At 38.1% G+C, this 23,200-nt stretch overlaps 1 protein-coding gene across 1 annotated transcript in view; it reads right to left on the bottom strand.

Annotated features, from left to right (window-relative positions):
• LOC121366156 (degenerin-like protein asic-1) overlaps positions 1-23,200 on the bottom strand; it is a 40,747-nt gene that overhangs the window by 3,319 nt on the left and 14,228 nt on the right. The window contains exons 2-9 of the mRNA XM_041490717.1: positions 20,228-20,408; positions 19,404-19,452; positions 17,012-17,153; positions 12,623-12,729; positions 7,242-7,405; positions 5,481-5,549; positions 4,125-4,260; positions 1,449-1,524 (exon numbers count right to left, since the gene is read on the bottom strand). Coding sequence (XP_041346651.1) covers positions 1,449-1,524; positions 4,125-4,260; positions 5,481-5,549; positions 7,242-7,405; positions 12,623-12,729; positions 17,012-17,153; positions 19,404-19,452; positions 20,228-20,408 — 924 coding nt within the window. The remainder of the gene's footprint in view (positions 1-1,448; positions 1,525-4,124; positions 4,261-5,480; positions 5,550-7,241; positions 7,406-12,622; positions 12,730-17,011; positions 17,154-19,403; positions 19,453-20,227; positions 20,409-23,200) is intronic.

Raw genomic sequence — 23,200 nt, 5'->3', positions numbered from 1 at the left:
AACAGTGTACAGTGGTATGCTTTGTATCATACGGCGATATCGCACATGTGTGATGATCAGTTTAAAAGCACCTGACTCCCTGCCTCACGTGGAAAACCCAGACACCAAAGCCATATTTTCGGACTAGAGAAATGAAAGAAAATACCAAAACTGATTGCTTTGAGACATATTGTTATAAGATGGTAAGGGACGCCTGAATTCGCGGTAAATTAAAAACTAACTATTGTCGTATACATACAGTTATACATGATGCAGCTTCCTAAACACAGTTTACGCTAATATGTTTGGAAAGGCATTAATATAGGCCAACGGCCTGTTTGCCAGTGCAGTTTATATGATAATAAATATTGTTTAACCCAAACGTCGTTGGTTAAAAGTGTTTATGCAACTCGCTATCGCTTGTTAAATAGGACAGTTTAGAAATAACTCATAATATAATGGTATCTAGCGAGCACTCATTTAGTATTCGTTATGTCACTGTTATGAGATCCATATGTTTTATGCTCTCAATGAGTCTATTTTCACGGGGGGGGGGGGAATATTCTTCTTGAACATTAAGAAATTTAACTGCACGTATATCAGTTAATATGTCCGAAAGATAACCAATATATTACCATAATTAGGGGTCGAAATTGGATTACATTTCTGCTGGATATTTGATTCGGTAAGCTACAAATTCTGCCAACTCGAATCAAAGCCTTCCGAACGAAACATTGTTGACTCAAACTACCGTGTCAGTATAGATGAAAAATAATAGTGGAACAACAGGCAAAAAAACCAAATACCAGCCCGTTGTGATGTTGATGACCAAAAACCAGTCGGGATGGCAATATTTCGACCCCTGAATAATATAGCCATAGTAAAAATAATAATCAGTGCACAGTCCGATAGTGTTTTCTCAGCGTGGATTGCCCCTCGCTCCAGGTAGCACTAAACCAATTAATTTCCGGCTGGGTCGAAGTTCGAGGTGCACCGAACTTTTGATAGAGAAGTTAACACCACAAGTCCTGTGATTGGCTATAAATGTGAGTGTGTTGGTTGTAAAAAAAATTAGTTTCATCTGGACTAAAAATTTATACAATTTTAATTCATCTAGTACTACTGTGTCAAGTAGCCTTGTGCTTGGAACATGTATGGGGTACATGTAAAAAACAAAAAGTACTCAAATTTTGTCCGAAACTAGGGGTGTTGTAAAAACATCTGGTTATACCGAAAATGAGCCATGAAAGGTACCATTTTCTGCAGTCATTACTTTGAGGTAAGGGTTGTAGTACTGATATTTATGGGTCATAGTTTGGTTGATATATTGCATATAGTGTTTTTAAACATAAACGTTAACATGGTCGCCTATGGGATTTTAATTGGTATAGTCCAACCTCCAACCCACTCACCGCCCCCGCTGTATACGTTCCGGATAATAAATACAAAAAGGTAAAACGATTTTGTACCTGCATGGATGTATGCAACCGCAAACAATAATTCCTTCTTGGTTTCGCTTGATAACCTCCTTTATGCAGCCAATATCTAAATGCGAATAAAGAAATGTAATTATGAACAAAGCTAGGAAAGAAAGAAGAAGAAAACTTAAAGTATAATAATGGTCTTTTACATATTTAGAAAATAACGGAATGGTCGTTTGATGACAACTCAGCCATGAGCACACGTTATTTTGTCAGTGTTTTAGACATTATAATTTCTCCTGCGATTTCTATTTCTTTAGACCATGTTATGTTAGGTTCCTTCGATTCAAACTTCAGAGTTGTCCATCATTAACCTGCCTTAATTTCAACAACGTGTACGGTTCACACCATCAATAATCTGACTCAACTTCATCAACACGTGCGGACCACACCATAAATAAAGTGTCTCAACTTCATCTACGGGTACAGTCCACACCATCTCTAACCTGTCTCAACATCATCAACTTGTGCAGTCTATACCATCACTAACCTACCTGTTTCAACGTTATTAACGTGTGCAGTCAACACCATGACTAACCTGTCTCATCTTCACCAATGTGTGCAGTCCATACCATCACTAATCCGTCTCAATGGCATCAACGTGTGTAGTCAACACCATCACTAACCTGTCTCAACTTCATCAACGTGTACAGCAGTCTTAACCATCACTAACCTGTCTCAACTTCATCAACGTGTGCAGACAACACCATCACTAACTTATCTCAACTTCATCAACGTGTACAGTCTTAACCATCACCAACCTGTCTCAACTTCATCAACGTGTGCAGTCAACACCATCACTAACTTGTCTCAACGCTATCAACGTGTGCAGTCAACACCATCACTAACTTGTCTCAACTTCATCAACTTGTCTCAACGCCATCAACGTGTACAGTCAACACCATCACTAACCTGTCTCAACTTCATCAACGTGTGCAGTCAACACCATCACTAACTTGTCTCAACGCCATCAACGTGTGCAGTCAACACCATCACTAACCTGTCTCAACTTCATCAACGTGTGCAATCAACACCCTCACTAACCTTCATCAACGGGTGCAATCAACACCCTCACTAACCTTCAGCAACGAGTGCAATCTGGGCTATCCACACCATCTAGCCAGAATTGTGCGTCGCTAAATAAAACATTCCTTCCTTCCTTTCTTCCTTCCTTCCTTCATGGCAGGATCATGCCGCGGTCGGCTCATTGATTCCAGCCATTCTTTCTCAGAGTCTACATGCATACGCGTTTAAATTATTAAAAAGAGAATATTCGGTCGTATTTGTATGTAAATTATAGTTACTGCTTGTCATTGTTAAAGGCATTTGGCCTAGGACAGCATTATTACCTGGAAATAAATCAATTTGCTTTCTTTCGAAAATATTATTTAAAAAATGTTTTATTTAACGACGCACTCAACACATTTTATTTACGGTTATATAGCATCAGACATAATTTATGGTTAAGGACCACATAGATATTGAGAGAGGAAACCCGCTGTCGCCACTTCATGGGCTACTCTTTTCGATTAGCAGCAAGGGATCTTTTATATGCACCATCCCACAGACAGAGTGGTGCATACCACGGCATTTGATATACCAGTCGTGGTGCACTGGCTGGAAGGAGAAATATTCCAATGGGCCCACCGACGGGGATCGATCACAACCCGACCGTGCATCGAGCGAGTCGAAAATATTATGTTCATCATAATTAATTTCTACTTGTTATCGATATTTTGATATACATGTATAATTAAATTACGGTTAAGATCGCCAGCGTATACTAAGCAGTTTTTCTACTAACTTTGCTTTGTATAACGACACCACTAGAGCACATTGGTGTATTAATCATCGGCTACTGCATGTCAAACATTTAGTAATTTTGACATATTGTCTTAAACATTTTTCCATTAGTAGCAAGGGACTTTTTGAATGCACCATCTCATAGACGGAATAGCACATGCTACGGCCTTTGACATGCCAGTCATGGTGCACTGACTGGAACGAGAAATAGCCCAATGGGCCCACCGACGGGGATCGATCCTAGACTGACAGCGCGTCAAGCGAGAGCTTTACCACAGGGTTACGTCTCGCCCCTTTCATTCTGAAAAAAGCTTGGCGAAACGGCTTTTCATAGTTAATGTTAGCTTGCGGGTCTTCTAACCTATTCTGTTCATATGTGGGAATAGGGATAGAGTGAGCTTCGTGCTAAAATTGACAAAAGGGTTGTTAAAAAAAGTTTAGAGCAGACTGATTAATTAATCATCGGCTATTGGATGTCAAACATTTGGTAATTCTGACTCATAGTCAACAGAGAGAGAGAGAGAAAGAAAGAGAGAGAGAGAGAGAGAGAGAGAGAGAGAGAGAGAGAGAGAGAGAGAGAGAGAGAGAGAGAGAGAGAGTGTGTGTGTGTGTGTGTGTGTTGTTTTTGGTTAACGACACCACTGGAGCACACTGATTTATTAATCACTATTATTGACTATTGGATGTCAAACATTTGGTATTTTGACATATAATCCGAGATAGGAAACCCAAACACACACACACACACACACACACGGGGGGGGGGTAGGGAGAGAGAGAGGGGGGAGACAAAGAGAGAGACAGACAGAGGGACAGAGAGAGGGGGAGTTACGTAAGTAATTTGAAAATAATTCGTCCTACGTTGTTTTTCGCATGGTTGGTTTGATTGACTTCCGCTATCTTCACCATTTGCCTCAAACGCCAGTTCCCAGCTGATCAGTCGGGAGCACTGGCACTTCCGCGTTATGGCCGATTCTAAACAATCTCTTTGGCAACCCTACGAGCAGAGGACGAGAAGAGAAAACCCGTCAACAAGAATCTACACAACCTGAACTACTGTAATCCGTGAAATAGGGGTCGGAAGGGGTTGGGGAGCGTCGGAAATTTCCCCTCTATCCAGGTATGAAAATTATGCATTGATCCCCCCCCCCTCCCCCGTCGTTGAATGGTAAATTAATATGTAAATGGCTCCTCTAGTTGCTGACATCTTCCGACGCCCATGCGTTAGTAAAAAATATAGTCGAACCTGTTTGAAAACAAATATCAAGTTTGTTTTGTTTAACGACTCTACGAGCGCACATTGATTTATACATCATCAATCATTTGGTAATTTTGACATATAGTCTTATAGAGGAAACCTGCTACATGTTTCCATGCAAGGGATATTTTATATGCACCATTTCACAGAGAAGATAGCACATACCACGGATGCACTAGTTGGAACGAGAAATAGCCCAATTGGCCCACCAACGTGGATCGATCCCAAACCGCCCGCGAACCAGGCGGGTGCTTTAACATTGGGCTACGTCTCGCTCCATTCTGTTTGAAAAAAAATTGTTTTGTTTAACGACACCACTAGAGCACATTGATTCATTAATCATCCATGGCTATTGGATGTCAAACATTTGGCAAATTTTACATATAGTCTTACAGAGGAAACCCGCTACATTTGTTTATTAGTAGCAATGGATCTTTTATATGCACTTCCCCACAGACAGGATAGCACACACCACGGCCTTTGTTATACAAGTCGTGGTGAACCTGCTTTTAATGCATTGTATATATCACCTTCACATAAATTCCCTAGCCTCAAAAGCAACAAGGACTCTTTTAGATTATTACTCCGTTGATCGCCAAGCAATGCCACCAGCTGTCAAAAACCATGATAATGGATGCAGTAGATTCGATTCCTGTCAATAGATATTCGTTTTTGTTTTGTTTTTTTAAACAGGACAGCACATACCACGGTATTTGACATACCAGTTGTTGGAACTGTTTGGGTCCCGAAAGACCTAATACAGGTTCGATTCTACGACCCAAGCTCTTCAGTCGAACGCTCTACCGACTGGGCTACATCCCGATCCGATTCGTGTTTTTATTTACATGAACGTCTGCTTCAGAAAGGGTAGTGTATATATACTACGGCCTTTGATATAGCAGTCTAAAATATTTCAAGTTCTGACGTGTAGATAAACCTAGATATAAACGATGCCTTACCAAAATATCGCTGAATGCATTTGTTTCATCGCATGTCCCGAATGGAGCTGGAAGATTCACTGTAACAACCTAAAAGGAAAAACAGAGAAATTGTTTACAAGGACTCTCTTGGGTGTATTATCATTCTTAAGAATCTGGGGGCGGGATGTAGCTCAGGGGTACAGCGCTCGGCTGATGCACGGTCGATCTAGGATTGATTCCTGTCGGTGGGCTATTTCTCGTTCCACCAGTGCTCCACAACTGGCGTAAACAAACGACGCGATGTTAAAATATAATAATAATAATAATAATAATAATAATAATAATTTTTAAAAAAAGATATTTAGAATATTACAATATATTATTTGGGTATGAACTATTTTGTTTTGGTTTATAAGTATTCCAGGCAACAAGGCAATTAATACGTGTGGACCTACTAAATCTATAGCCCGAATGACGAATGCCGCTCGGCAGAGTCTCTCGGCATTCTCCAGTCTAACCACATAAAGCCGACATCTTAAGACAGTAACCAGTTATTCTCTATGCATTTAATATGCAATTCTAAAAGTGACTATTAGTCTGGAAAATGGTACAATAGCAGGAAACTCATGACAGTCTCTTAAATGTTTTGTATATTATCAATAGCTACAGTTTGTTTTGTTTAACGACACCACTAGAGCACATCGATTTATTAATCATCGGCTGTTGGGTGTCAAACATTTTGACATTATTTTCTTAGAGAAGACATCCGCTACATTTTTCCATTAGTAACATTGCATGTTATATATGCATCAACCCACAGAGAGGATAACACATAACAAGGCCTTATTTATTTATTTATTTATTTATTTTATTTATTTATTTATTTATGTATGTTTTTTTTTTTTTTTCTTGTTTCTTTTCTTAAAAAAAAACATTTGCATCAAGTTAACTTTATTCAAAGTGGTTCTGCTTGAAGTTTTCATTAACAAAGTTATGAGATTGAGAGACGAAGCTGTAGCTTTAATGTTTCTAGCTTCAGACTATACAATGTCGGTGAAATATAATTTTATATCACTGTCGCTGGTTAGAAACATTTACAATCAGCTTGTTACAAAACAAATTTAATGGTATCATACTGCCATTTCTATAATAGTATAATAATGTATCATGTTTTCAGTTAAGTAAACATCACGAGAGTGACTGGTTGACTGACTGGCTGTCTGGCTGACTAACTGTCTGACCGACCGACCGACTGACTGGCTGGCTGGCTGGCTGACTGACTGTCTGACTGCCTTACTGTCTTACTGACGGACTGACTGATTGATTCTTATTATTGTTATGGCATGGGAAGTTCTATTCATGTACGCCTTTAACATTGTATTTCGTGCTGGGGTGTAGGGTCTCTACGAGTACTCGAGTACTCGGGCAAGGGTCGAGTCTAGCAAGACTAGAGTCCGTTCACAGGACTCGAGTACCCGTACAAGGTGGAATACAATGAGCAACTATAATACAATGGACAATGTAGGACAATAATTTCAGCAATAAATAATCAACGATGTAATTCACAAAATAACTATATGATCATGCGCAATCACTGAACATATCAACCGGTTTCTAAATGCAATACAACGGCATGATTTGGCATCAATGTTCAGCGCTGGAATTAACATACATAATGTTGTTTTAGTTTATTCCTTAATCTCATCATCATCTAGTGTAAGTGTTGGGTACTACTGGGGTGTCGTCATTCATTCTTTCATTCATCATCATTCATTCATTCCCTATCATGCAGTATCATACCGGTCGAACGCCAATAGAAGTTTCAAAGCCAGCAGGAATCGAATGGCCTTGTTCTAGCAAGTTGGCTGATGAATTTATCTCATGGATCCGAACTCGGATACCTGCTCCGGGCGTCAGGAAAGGGATGTACTCGTTTTGGTCGATGTTCAGTACTAAGCGGAAACCTGCAATGGCAATGTATATTCAGCATCAGGTGGAAAGTCAGTGATAATGCTATATTAAGTACCATGTATAGGTCAGGCGTAAACAAATGTATAATAAGTACTAGATGCTATATATATATATATATATATATATATATATATATATATATATATATATATATATTTATTTCGCCTTCATGTAAAATTCTTTAATCTCATTGGTTCTTTGCCGTTGGACAAATGCCTTATACCCCTGTGGGCGGAGCCAAGTTCTCTTATACCCCGTCTGTAATTTCCAACAGTTTCCAGCCACCCCAGTTAATGCTAAAGCAATAATTAGATTATAAATAGCATTGATAATCAATCAAGTATTAATATCTCTTTTAGACAATTTCGTATTACAAACATTTGAAGTTAAAAACTCGTTTATCGATGGAACTATTTTTCGTCACTGGCAAGTGGTTTCGTTCGCGTCCGCGTGGTACGGCTCCGTTAATAAATTGTTACCGGCCTCGGTGGCGCAGTGGTTAAGCCATCGGACTACAGGCTGGTAGATACAGGGTTCGCAGCCTGGTACCGGCTCCAACCCAGAGCGAGTTCTTATGGGTTCAATGGGTAGGTGTAAAGCCACTACACCCTCTTCTCTCTCACTAACGACTAACCAACTAACCCACTGTCCTGGACAGACAGCCCAGATAGCTGAGGTGTGTGCCCAGGACAGCGTGCTTGAACCTTAATTGGATATAAGCACGAAAATAAGTTGAAATGAAATGAAATGAAATAAATTGTTAACAATTATTGTCTGGCGTTATTTTGATTATTTGGCTATATGGTTTAACATGTCGGCAAGATATATTCCTTGTACAAGCATCTCTCGGGGGTGTATGGCTTTTTATGTACCCTCTGTGTGCTCTTGTAAACTTATAATATATATAAACTAGTGTCCAAAAGAAAGTATACACTGTGTTTGGGAAACCATGGAATGAAAACAAAAGCATGTAGAAAATCAATGTGTATATATTTCATTAGATGAGACTCTTGCCATCTAGTGTGAAAAATGTCAGATCATTCAAACATGGAAACAGCGCCTGACTGAGACCCACAAACTCGGGGGGGGGGGGGGGGGGGGCAGGTTGTGAAAATGCACAGTACGATAATTGTTCAACAAGTCTTCATAATCTGTAAAATGTCATTAAATTTTCAGCAAAATGTCATCAAATGTCGAATTAATAGTGTGTATGCCCACCATGCGCATTAATACACGCCATAACACGTCGACGCACTGATGACGTAAGACAACGAATGACGTTAGGTGTGATGCGTTGCCATTCCTGAAGGAGACATTGTTCCAGTTGTTGAGTGGTGATTGGTGCCACTGGCCGTCCTCTAACTTGCCGATCCAGGTAGTCCCATAAGTGCTCAATGGGATTCATGTCTGGAGAACATGCTGGCCACGGTAAAACATTGATGTTGGCGTTATTAAGAAAGTCGATGGTGAGCCTTGCCGTATGAGGTCTCGCATTGTCGTGCTGGTAGAAAATGTCATGTGGTTGTTGCTGCATAAATGGCTGCACAACGGGTCGCAAAATTTCATCCAGATATCTTTGAGCATTCAGGTTGCCGTGAATAATAACGAGCCTTGTTTTCAGATCACCGCAGATCCCTCCCCAAACCATGACGCTACCGCTTCCAAATGGGTGGACTTGTTTAACACAATTTGGCGCCACACGTTCACCTAATCGTCTGTATACTCGTGCCCTACCATTATTCCTGAACAGGCAGAACCTACTCTCATCCGTGAACATCACGCGTCGCCAGTTACGCACTTGTCAACGTCGATATCGCCTGGCCCATATCAGTCGGTTACGTCGGTGTTGAGGTGTCATGTGAACTCCGCAGTAGGGTCGACGTGCTCGAATACCGAAGTTTCTTAATCGGCGATACACTGTCTGTCGACAGATCCGATGTCCCAGTGCCGTCGCTGCCGTTGACGTCGCTGTCATGAAGCGGTCCCTCAGATGAATTGTCCGGATGTGATGATCCTCACCTGGCGTAGTGACTCGTGGTCTACCGCTCCTAGGCCTGTCTGCTGTGTGGCCGGTTTTTCGAAGACGTTGCATCAGTCTGCTGACCGTGACGCGGGTGCAGCCGAGCGTTCTTGCAATGGCGGTGTTTGTGGCTCCTTGCTGGGCCATTGCAATAGCTCTCTCCCTTTCAATACTGCTTAATCGTGGCAAAACTTTGGTGTGCTTTTGATTGCTGTGCTCGTGACCTGTCGGACAAGCTGTTTTATACCAGTAGTCTGCACGTGGATTTCGTGCTACATCACCCAAAGTCGTTTTTCCATTTAATGCGGTATTTGCGTACAGTGTCAATTTGTTTCGCGTTTTGTTCCCGGAAATAATGTGTTTGTACATGAGACATGTTTAAGTATTGTTTTATCAAATTTTTCTCATTTCGATGAAACTTATTAATATTTTTAGTGTGTATACTTTCTTTAGGACACTAGTTTATATATATATATATATATATATATGATTCGTCACAAGGATTTTGTTAATATGGGAAATATCAACCGAGTCTACGTTAATCGGTATTGGTCGAGGCTCTGCCGAGACTAATACCGATTAACTAGGTAAGCTAAAACAGAGTGAAAATATGACTTTTCACCGGATATCACTTTTATGGTTTCTGTAGATCTATATATTTCATTGCTATGTATATAATAAAAACCTGATGTTGCCCGAAATGACTGTCAGTAATTGATAAGTAGCGATGATGATGCTATCTTGAGTATCTGGTGTACAAAAAGTAAGACAATGCCACCTGTTTTGAATCAGGTATGAGAATACTGTACTCTGATTCAGTATTAGATCTGGGCCCGTGCTTAATAATCTCAATCTATAATGACGTCACACGCATATACTTTCTATGGCGTTGTCATGACATTTGTCTCTTATTAGAGTCTCAGTCCAGACACTAAATGTTTTATAAGCGCCATGCCAGGTGTGAAAATGTAATAATAAGTACTAGCTGTTATATAGAGGATTCGTCACGGGTGTTTTTAATAATAAGTACTAGCTGTTATATAGAGGATTCGTCACGAGTGTTTTTTAATATGGAAAATATCAACCGAGTGTTAGTTAATCGGTATTTGTCGAGACTCTGCCGAGACAAATACCGATTAACGACACGAGGTTCATATTTTACATATTAAAAATCACGTGTAGCGAATTCTATTTATCCTATAAAAGCTCTATTAAAATAGTTTTTGAGTTGATATTTACCGAACAATGGATCGTTAATCGCGAATTAATACGCTTCAATGAAAGACGTTCGATCAGTTGATTGGGCGACTCTCATAAGAAGTAGATTATGCTACAATATCGTTCTCTAATAATCAGAAATCAGTTCCGTCAATAAGTACCTTGTATTCAGAATTGTCCAGCACAGCTGGAATCGTTCCATAACCCTTTTTGTCAATAATGACAGTTTCTCCGATTACATAATCCATGTTTTTCGTAAAGAAATTACGAAGTAGTTCCGGTCTGATTACCTACAGACCGTGCAAATTTGCATATAACTTGCAAATTTGCATACCATTATTAACTAAATTATCACATGGGTTTATGACATGAATATCATGGGTAAGTTATAGGATAAATATAGATATGCATCGATGATGATGCCAAATTGAGATCAGGTATGGGACATATGTATTCTGATTCAGTACCAGGCCTGGTTCTTATAATCTTTTAGAGTCTAGACTCGAGACTCTAATAGAGTCTGAGACAGTAACGTAATGATAACGCCATACAGATCGTATGCATGTGACGTCATTAAAGATTGAATCTGGACTCTAAAAGTTTTATAAGCACGGGCCCAGGTATGAAAATGTTATATTAAATAACAGAAGGATACTTGTAATGGAAATACTATATTTAGACCAGGACATTTGTTTTTAATGTCAAGTACTAAACTTCTAATGCTGAAGCTATATTGATAGCCTTTGACCAGGAAAGAAATGTTAATGTCAAGTACTAAACTTCTAATGCTGAAGCCATATTGATAGCCTTTGACCAGGAAAGAAATGTTAATGTCAAGTACTAAACTTCTAATGCTGAAGCCATATTGATAGCGTTTGACCAGAAAAGAAATGTTAATGTCAAGTACTAAACTTCTAATGCTGAAGCTATATTGATAGCGTTTGACCAGAAAAGAAATGTTAATGTCAAGTACTAAACTTCTAATGCTGAAGCTATATTGATAGCCTTTGACCAGGAAAGAAATGTTAATGTCAAGTACTAAACTTCTAATGCTGAAGCTATATTGATAGCCTTTGACCAGAAAAGAAATGTTAATGTCAAGTACTAAACTTCTAATGCTGAAGCTATATTGACAGCCTTTGGCCAGAAAAGAAATGTTAATGTCAAGTACTAAACTTCTAATGCTGAAGCCATATTGATAGCCTTTGACCAGGAAAGAAATGTTAATGTCAAGTACTAAACTTCTAATGCTGAAGCTATATTGACAGCCTTTGGCCAGAAAAGAAATGTTAATGTCAAGTACTAAACTTCTAATGCTGAAGCTATATTGATAGCCTTTGACCAGGAAAGAAATGTTAATGTCAAGTACTAAACTTCTAATGCTGAAGCCATATTGATAGCCTTTGACCAGGAAAGAAATGTTAATGTCAAGTACTAAACTTCTAATGCTGAAGCCATATTGATAGCGTTTGACCAGAAAAGAAATGTTAATGTCAAGTACTAAACTTCTAATGCTGAAGCCATATTGATAGCCTTTGACCAGGAAAGAAATGTTAATGTCAAGTACTAAACTTCTAATGCTGAAGCTATATTGACAGCCTTTGGCCAGAAAAGAAATGTTAATGTCAAGTACTAAACTTCTAATGCTGAAGCCATATTGATAGCCTTTGACCAGGAAAGAAATGTTAATGTCAAGTACTAAACTTCTAATGCTGAAGCTATATTGACAGCCTTTGGCCAGAAAAGAAATGTTAATGTCAAGTACTAAACTTCTAATGCTGAAGCTATATTGATAGCCTTTGACCAGGAAAGAAATGTTAATGTCAAGTACTAAACTTCTAATTCTGAAGCTATATTGACAGCCTTTGACCAGGAAAGAAAATACCAAACAGTATCCAGTACCTGCTTTAGACTAAAGCTTAGTGTTACTTATTGGTACTTAATGGCAGTTAATGTTATTTAAAATACTTACCAAATAGGGGGCCAGCATTGTGAAACAAAACACCGTTTGGGAAGTTTGTAGCATTCGGGAACTGATAACATATCCCATAATCGAAGTTGGAAATCGTGGTGAAGTCACTATAAAATAAACACGTTATTTGAGTTGAAATGGGTTTAAAACGTAATCATATTATTTATATAAAGTTTATCTTTATTCATTGTGGAGTTACCTGTCATTTCACCGGTTCCCTTTTGACGAAAACAGACTATATCCCCGGGTCAGCGTTTCTAAGTACAGTAAAGTACTGATATAACGAACCGCAAGGAACCTTGATAGTTAGTTAGTTTGTTATAGCAGTAGTTCGTGTACACATTTGCATAAGTTGGTTATTAATGTATAGGGAGATAAAATGGGACTTTACGATCAGCTCGTTCAATGCAGTAGTTCGTTCTAAGCATGTTCGTTATAAGTGTACTTTAGTGGAATAATAACAATATAAATGAATGATTTCGTTTGCTTAATCATGACTCACTACTATTTTTTAATTCATGGACAACACTACTCTGTAAGGTTAAACACAATACTATTTATCACCCCGCAACATACAAGCATGGACAACCTTTCAAGGAATTTATTAAATTTCTAAGAATTTTGAAAATGAAATCACCGAGTGAAACAGTGATTGAGCGAAATTACTTGTTTTCTTACACACCCGTTGGTGAGACCACCATGCGCTATTTTTATAACACATGGATGTTTACACATGAACGTGTGTTAACAATTTCAAGACATATGTCTGCCTGCTCATAGGTGATGATCAGGTCACTACTGCCATACATCCAATGAAAAACTACACGATGGAAATCGATTATATTGTGACGTATAGTTAACCTAACAATCATGGGTCTGTAACGCGTAAGTTAGCTACAACTGCAACGGCTGTCTATAACGTTTAGTCGAAAAAGATGTTAAAATTTGCTTAAAACCTGGTTTTTGAGAATATGTAAGAAACAGAATAATGCATTCGTGTCCGTTAGATACTATTTATCTCCAATCTAATTAAAATTAGCTCCACTATTACATGTGGATCTAACAGCAGCCTGTTGGAGCTCATGTTCAGTTGACCTTTCATTCGACTAATCAAAACCTTACTTGCAGAATCATGCTAGTGACGTGAAAAGAATTTGAAAACATTCGGAATTATGCCGAGGGTATACGAAATAATTCGGGAGAATTACGAAGTATGCCGGGAATTAATTTCAATATAAAATTTTATATAAAATTCGTTTCAAGACGAAAAAAGAAATCGTGATGGTATAGCCATAAAATCTGTTTCTACTAGTATACAATCCAGAGTTTATTACTGCACTTTTCCCCCTGTTTTTTCAATGTTGAAATAGACCAACAAGTTTGCCTATTGCATAAATAGTCTCACCCGATATTTTTAGAATTTGTATGCTCCCGAATAACGCTATAAAAGGCGAAGTGTAATTGGTCGATATTTAAATTGTTATTTATAGATGAAATGTCACCTGCACATGGGAGTCTACGCAATGCTGTTAGATCTACTGGTAGACCAGTAGATCTAATTCTAATCAGATTGCATTTATCTCATAACTCGAATTCACTCGTTAGATACATTTTAAAACAACTCGTTGTGAAATAAATGGTATCTAATCATGTTTTATTCTCTATGTAACATATTATATATTTATTTTATTTTGCATCTTCATTCTATCTGCATCGTGAAATGCCAATGGGTATTAAACTGTTCGATACTAATAATTGTTGGCGTCTATTGTCCGCCCGTGACGTCACACACATAATCAATACTAATTATGGCATTCGTCTTCACCGAGTTGCAAAGCTATTTCATTATACTTGTTCTGTTTTGCATGCATGTTATGTTGTTGTATATGTCAGTTATTTTAAAATTCCCTAAGGCCATTGGTTGTCGTACAAATAATGTATGTCTTTACTGATCGGCATACAAAATACTAGCAATGAGTCAGATCATCATAGTGTTTAGCTCTCAAAGACAAGAGGACAACGACGAAGACACTGGGTTCACAGAGATGAATATTTTAAAAGTCGCAGACGCTAGTTTCAACCCGTGACAATGGACACTAAGACGTCTGGTAATCTACAAAGCTTTAACACATTTGCATAAAGTTACAATTAAGTGGAACAAAAGTCTGTGAAGCTGAAATGGGGCAATGCACTTAAATAAAACTATCTGCGTTTCTAAAACTATGGAAAATGCACTTTGTTGTATTACAAACACCAGAATGATAAGAAAGACTTCGCATGTACGAAAATGGATAATCTAAACAATAAAGTCATGTCTGATTTCAATTATCAAAAACGATTCATATAGTTTTTAAAATACGTCGTAGTGTTTAAGAGCTATAGTCTGTCACTAAAAGCAATACACCGTAAGTTTCAACCAGATATACCGGACAATCGTTTGAACCAGATATACCGGACAATCGTTTGAACCAGATATACCGGACAATCGTTTAAACCAGATATACCGGACAATCGTTTAACCAGATATACCGAACAATCGTTTCAACCAGATATACCGTACAATCGTTTCAATCAGATACACCGGACAATCGTTTCAACCAGATATACCGTACAATCGTTTCAATCAGATACACCGGACAATCGTTTCAACCAGATATACCGGACAATCGTTTCAACCAGATACACCGGACAATCGTTTAAACCAGATATACCGTACAATCGTTTCAATCAGATACACCGGACAATCGTTTCAATCAGATATACCGTACAATCGTTTCTATCAGATACACCGGACAATCGTTTCAATCAGATACACCGGACAATCGTTTCAACCAGATATACCGTACAATCGTTTCAATCAGATACACCGGACAATCGTTTCAACCAGATACACCGGACAATTGTTTAAACCAGATATACCGGACAATCGTTTAAACCAGATATACCGGACAGTCGTTTCAGAGGTGTATGAAACGTCAAGGCTTGGACAGTATTTGTCAGAATGTGCGTACTGTGAAGCCCATACTACGAATATTATCTGATCTAACGCAGATTCATTCGAGTCCCTTGCAGTACATCTGAATGACAAAACTATATTTCCATATCAAAATCGTATCTTTGCACAAGGCAGAGTCGAAAGGACGGTAGAAAAAGTATGGATTACTTCCATGATCCACTATCAGGTGTTTCTGCTTAGATGAACCGCTACCCTCCTAGGATATATGTGATAGGGTGTTTCATCCCTCTCGCAAAGCCCGTAAGAGGACTGCCACTCCCAAGAAAACCTAAATTTGTACAGGATAGAGTTCAGTGGACTATATACAGCTGTGATGGCATGCATTAATACAGACAAAAGTCTCCTTAGCAACTCCATCGCGTTAGACAATGCCTTGTTAGCTTAATTAATATGAAACTAAGATCAATCCCAATGGGTGGCCTAATAGGCTATTTCTCGTTCTAACCAGTGCACCACGACTGCTATATTATAGGCCGTGGCATGTGCTATCATGTCTGTCGGATGGTGCATGTAAAATATCCCTTACTACTAATGGAAAAATGTAGCGGGTTTCCCTTCTGAGACTACATGTCAAAAATACCAAATGTTTCACATCTAATAGCAGATAGTTAAAAATCAACGTGCTCTAGTGGTGTCGTTAAACAAAACAAACTTTAACTTTAATTAATATGAGTATAACAAGCATAGGCAGGGATGCACGAAAATAAAATTAACGACACCATTAGAGCACACTGATTAATTAATCACCGACTATTGGATGTCAGACATTTGGTAATTATGACTCATAGTCATCGGAGGAAACCCGCTACATGATTTCTAATGCAGCAAGGGATATTTTACATGCACTTTCCCCACAGACTGGAAAGCACATACCACGGCCTTTGACCAGTTGTTGTGCACTGGTTGGAACGAGAAAAAAACCTATCAGTTGAATGGATCCACCGAGGTGGTTCGATCCTGCGACGCAAGTACCTCAAGCGAGCACCCAAACGACTGCCCCTGATGCACGAGATACGCTAGAATGATGTTTGAAACACTGTTAAAACTAGGGGCGGGACGTAGCCCAGTGGTAAAGCGCTCGCTTGATGCGCGGTCGGTCTAGGATCGATCCCCGTCGGTGGGCCCATTAGGCTATTTCTCGTCACAGACAGTGCACCATGACTGGTATATCAAAGGCCGTGGTATATGTTATCCTGTCTGTGGGATGGTGCATATAAAAGATCCCTTTCTACTAATGGAAAAATATAGCGGGTTTCCTCTCTATGGCTGTGTCAAAATGACCATATGTTTGACATCCAATACCAGATGATTTAATAAATCAATGTGCTCTAGTGGTGTCGTTAAACAAAACAAAAACTGTTAAAACTACGTACTCGGCACTGCATGGCTTTCCAGCAAACGAGCAGCTGACGAGGAGGCTTTCTAGTTTTTGAGAGTAAGACTTGACGATTTTTTCTCCCGCAGCGTTCAGTTGCATCAGGAAATCAGCCGAGTATTCTTCAAGAATTTGTTCCACTTATGAAAAACAAAATGTATACACATGTATAACGGTTTTAAACATGTTCGTTAATTTCCTTACAACAATAACTCCCTGTCTTCGAGGGCGGGACGTAGCCCAGTGGTAAAGAGCTCGCTTGCTGCGCGGTCGGTTTGGGATCGATCCCCATCGGTGGTGGACTCTTTTGGGCTATTTCTCGTTCCAACCAGTGCACCACGACTGGTATATCAAAGGCCGTGGTATGTGCTATCCTGTCTGTTGGATAGTACATATAAAAGATTCCTTGCTACTAATGGAAAAATTGAGCGGGTTTCCTTTCTAAGACTATATGTCATAATTACCAAATGTTTGACATCCAGCAGCCGATGATTAATAAGTAAATATGCTCTAGTGGTGTCGTTAAACAAAACAAACTTTAACTTTTCCGGCCTGGGGAACGTGATTTTCTAACAATCTAAGTCGTATCCAAGTTTTGTTAAGAACAACGGAGTTTTGTATGGCATATAATATAAAGATGTTGTTATGTACAGTAAATATATGTACAAATAATGACGAAACATATATGTTTATATCAATTAAAGTTCAATCGTGATGTCCTGAGAAAGCAAATGTCACTTACAATATTCAGTGAGAGGTGCAACGTTTAAATACCATGTATTATGTATATATAACAATCTTCCCCAGATACATCCAGTCGATAATGCGTTTTTTTACACTCCCGTTGGTGAGGACACTATGTGTTATTTATGATTACACATACTTGGTAACACACGTACGTGTGTTAACAATTTCAAGACATTCGACTAGCTGCCCCTAGGTGATGACCAGATCACCAATGTCATACGTCCAATAAATAAAAACAGTGCGATGGAAATCGATTACATTTTGACGTATATTTACCTGACAATTATGTGTCTGTGACGCGTAAGTCAGCTACAAATGCAACGGCTGTAAATAACTTTTAATCAAAAAAGATGTTAAAACTTGCTTAAATTTTTCTTTGCGGATATGTGAGAAATAGAATAATGCATTCGTGTCCATTAGATACCATTTATCTCACAACTCGTTTAAAAACGTATCAAACTCGCTTTCGCTCGTTAGATACCTTTTAAAACAACTCGTTGTGAGCTAAATAGAGGATTCGTTACGAGTATTTTTTTAATATGGGAAAATATCAACCGAGTCTATGCTAATCGGTATTTGTCCAGGCTCTGCATATTAAAAACACGAGTAGCGAATTCTATTTATCCTATAACACTTCTAAAATAACATTTTAATAAAGTCGCCGCCATCGGTAATATGACGTCATCACGATTTGCACAAATTAGTTTAACGCCACGCATTTTAACTAAATCTTTGAAAACGTTGCGCTCGGGTACACAGGTCTTGTTGGCTTCTAAGCAAATGACCCATCCACAGCAACACATCACTTAGAGACCTTGCAAATTTGCATACCATTATTAACCGGGTTAATACACTAAACATTATCACATGGGTTTATGACATGGATATCATGGGTAAGTTATAGGATAAATGGTATCTAACGGTCACTCATGTATTATTCTCTGTGTATTAATTTTCTATTCACAGCATTTTTCGAACTCTTCGAAATAGAGTGGGGGAGAGTGCGCACCCCCTAGATCTGAGTCTGCATTTAAATGTATATAAATGCGTACTTTAATTTGTGTTTACATAATATATGTATATTAAATTAGTATGTTTATGTAATATGCCATTTGTATAATATTTCAAAAATCTCATAAATAAATGCAAATTTTGCGAATATATATTCATCCATGTTTTCGCTTAAGGTGCTTGCGTCGAAAAATCAAACCACCTCGGTGAATCAATTCAGCTGATTGGGCTTTTCTCGTTCCAATCAGTGCACCACAACTGGACAAAGGACGTTATATGTGCTTTCCTGTTTGTGAGAAAGTGCATATAAAAGATCCCTTGCTGCATAAAATAAAAATGTAGCGGGTTTCTTCTGATGATTACGAGTCAGAATTGCCAAATGTTTGACATCTAATAGCCGATGATTAATTAATCAATGTGCTCCAGTTGTATCGTTAAACAAAACAAACTTTTTTCATCCAGGTTTAGACTTGAATGGTGGTGCTGTAGGGACACTAACCCAGTACGTACCAACCTTAACGTCGATGGCTCAACCAATACGCCACCGATGCTGTCAGAAGATAGTATTCGGGTCACGTCTTTGGGTTACGGAAAACAATGTAATGTTTAAGTTCGGCGTACACATCACTAACCTGTGGTGTTTGCCGGCTCTGGGTACGTCGGATCAGGCGGTTCGTTCGTCTGTAAAACAAAAACAAAAATTAAAAGTTGCTAACATGTTCACAGTCGTATCCCTGTTGTCATGTTTCTTTGAGGAGAATTTTGTGTTTGTGTCCATTTCAGGTTAAAAGCATGCTGTCTTGGGCACACACATCAACTATTTTTTATTTTTTTATTTTTTATTTTTTAATTATTATTATTATTATTATTATTATTATTATTATTGTTCTATTCTTCTTATTATTATATCCGCAATTGGTGAAATATAATAATTATACAAATCGCCTAATATGCCGTTCATGAAAGGTGTATATGTCTGTCCCTGAAAAGGTGTGTATGAATGTGTGAAAATGTAAGTGATAGATACATATTATTATGCGTTATAATATTACAAGTAATGATTTCAGTGGCCCAGCCCCGACAATACTAAATTGTTCTTGGGCAGTACTTTATAAAAACACCCCAAAATAAAATAAATCAAACAAACTTTAAGACGCCACTTGTATGTGACACATGTCACTGCCTGACGCAGATCGGACTTACCCCATCTTAACTGAATGACTTTAAAGACATACTTACCTCGTCATAACTGAATGACTTTAAAGAAATACTTACCCAGTCATAACTGAATGACTTTAAAGACATACGTACCCCATCATAACTGAATGAGTTTAAAGACATACTTACCCCGTCATAACTGAATCACTTTAAACAAAAACTTACCCAGTCATAACTGAATGAGTGTAAAGACATACTTACCCCGTCATAAGGGAATGTGTTTAAAAGACATACTTACCCCGTCATACGGGAATGCGTCTAAAGACATGTTCATCTTTTTTGCAAGGTTCCCCACCAGTTCGATTAGGGCAGGGTCTGTCTTCACCTTGGAGTATCGGACAGGGTTGAGGTTACATATGGTGACGGAGGGGAACAGCAGAGGTTTGTTCACAACGGTTGTCTTCGCGGTTGCAGGTCTCCTGGAAATACAAAAAAGTGACTGTCACAAACTAGAACAGGTGTATGTGTGTGTGTGTGTGTGTGTATGTGGTTTCGTGTTCGTGTGTGTATGTGTGTGTGTAGGTGTGTGGGTATGTGTGTGTGTGTGTCTGTGTGTGTGTGTTTGTGTGTGTGTGAGTGTGTAAGTGTGTAAGTGCGTGTGTGTTTGTGTATTTGTTTGTGTAAGTGTGTATGTGTGACTTTGTGTGTGGCTGTACGTTTCTCTCTCTCTCTCTCTCTCTCTCTCTCTCTCTCTCTCTCTCTCTCTCTCTCTCTCTCTCTCTCTCTCTCTCTCTCTCTCTCTCTCTCTCCCCCTATGTGTGTGTGTTGTATGTTTGTGTGTGTGTATGTTTGTATATGTGTGTATGTGTGTGTCTGTATATAATGTCTGTGTGCGTCTGTTAGTCCAGTCAATTTAAGCATTGACCCAGGACAAAATTGCAAAAGAATTTATTTTGGTTTTAACAATTAACGACGTTCTCCCTTAAACTCATATCAAAAATGTAAGTAGGGGTACATTGTTTATTCTTTAAATAAAAGTTGGGATAAACAGCTTTCTGGAACAAGTCTAGAACAGTGCGCCATATAAGAAAAAGGAGCAAACTCGTGATATTGACCGTCACCTGCCACGTCATGTTTTGACAGAACGATGATCGTCACTAATTAAATATGCAGAATATGGTGAGTATATACAAAACAAACTCAGTTATAACAGTGATATATAATTAAAATATACATGTAACAAATATATGTACATGTACGTATATAAATGAAAATAAATCAATATCCAGCTTACGTTGTCTGATGTTTTCTGCCATTGCTTACGTCAATGTGTATACGGTACTTTCTACGTGTTGTTTTTCGTGTTTATTTACTTTATAGGACAAGTATTTTTCAACAACATATGTTCATACCATGGCAGAGTAAGGTTAAGCCATCAACATATAGTTCACACATTGTAAAAGAAACATAATGTCAGTCCCGAGACCGCTAGGTATTTTACGTTAAAAAAAGTGCCAAAATGGTTCAGATATTAAATTAGTTGTTTCAGTTTTTTGTTATGTGTTCTGTTCTTCAAGAATACGGTACCCCATATTCATGGCTAGTAATATATAATTAAAAGTAATTTTTAATGGTGAACGTCATCAACTTGACTGCTGTCTGAAAATCTGTGTCAAACACGATCTTTATGATATTAGGCGATCCACGAAAACACCAAACACCAATTATTTTAATAATAGCTCAAATCCACAACTAAATATTTGATTAAAACGACTTTGACCTTGCATAGGTATTCGATTTAAAGTGACAAAAACGTGTTGGGGTTTTTTTGTTGGGTTTTTTAATTATCAATGTTAACTTAATATTATTCACATTGTCTAAAGTATCAAATTGTTAAAGGGACATTCCTGAGTTTCCTGCAATTTTTAAGATGCTATTGACTAACAGAGACTTTGTAACGATTGTAATTACATATCAAATATATTTGTTTCTGCATAATATATTAGTGGATGTATATTAAACGTGTTTCTGATCGTTCTAATATTTGTACTAGGTTAAATTTCGTTTTATTTCCTAAAATAATTTTACAAATATTAATAATACAAATATTAAGACGACCAGAAAAACATTGAATATACAGACACTGATATTCTAAACAAGAAAATGTATTTAATCGTAGAAATATTTTATTAGTCTGAAACATCTTACAATGTAGCAAACTCAGGAATGTCCCTTTAAAATGCTACCAATATATATATATATATATATATATATATATATATATATATATATATATATATATACAGTCAAACCTGCCTTCGCGGCCACCTCCATATGGCGGCCACCTGTCCATGGCGGCCACCCTGAGGTCCCCCAATGAATTTTACTATATATTTTACCTCTATATGGCAACCACCTGCTCAACGCGGCCAGCGGCCACACTTTTGTCATAAAAAAGCGAAAATGAACCTGCTATCGCGGCCACAATTGTTTTTAGTGCAAGTTATAAAGAAATGTCGGCAATCGTAAAAAAAAAAAAAAAATGTTTTTGTTGATATAACCAATTGGCTTGATAAACAGCGGTCCTTTAAAGGTCGTCGGTCGCTTAGCTGTGTTCGTTAATTAACAAGTGTTTTTAATCTGGATTAACGGTGCGATGTACTAGTCATCGGCGGTGGTCATTAAACGCAGTTGATAAGAGGGTATCTAGCCTATAACAACTGGAGTTAAACGTGTCAACTCTAGAAGGAATTAAATACTGCTGCAGTTTATTTCTGATATTTATTTTCAAAATGACACCTAAACCCAGTAAGCCGATCGCGTTAGCGTTTTTGCACATGTATATGGCTCCTTAATAGTTCTATTGCAACATACGTGTAATTGTTTTTAAAAATTCGGACTTATATATGACCTGCATACGGCGGCCACCTCTCTATGGCGGCCACTTTTGTCATGTCCCACGAGTGGCCGCCATAGACAGGTTCGACTGTATATATATATATATGTTACAGTCAATGTGTAAAACCAGGCAATCTGTAGAATGCCTGAAAATTTCAGGCAATCTGTAAAGTAACTGATTCACTCAGGCAATCTGTATATTGCCTAAATATTTCAGGCAATATACACATTGCCTGACTTTTCAAGGTAATTTCTAGACGCATTGCCTGAAATGAAAGATCCACCATTCATTGACAGCAATTGTTGTAAAGGTAAGCACACCTAGTGACAAAATGCAAGATTAGTCAAAATTATGTAATTTATTTCAAATAAA

This window comes from Gigantopelta aegis, chromosome 3 (genome assembly GCF_016097555.1).
Source record: "Gigantopelta aegis isolate Gae_Host chromosome 3, Gae_host_genome, whole genome shotgun sequence".
Taxonomy (NCBI): domain Eukaryota; kingdom Metazoa; phylum Mollusca; class Gastropoda; order Neomphalida; family Peltospiridae; genus Gigantopelta; species Gigantopelta aegis.
Note: the sequence above shows the minus strand (reverse complement) of the source record. Positions and strands in the feature narration are given on the sequence as shown.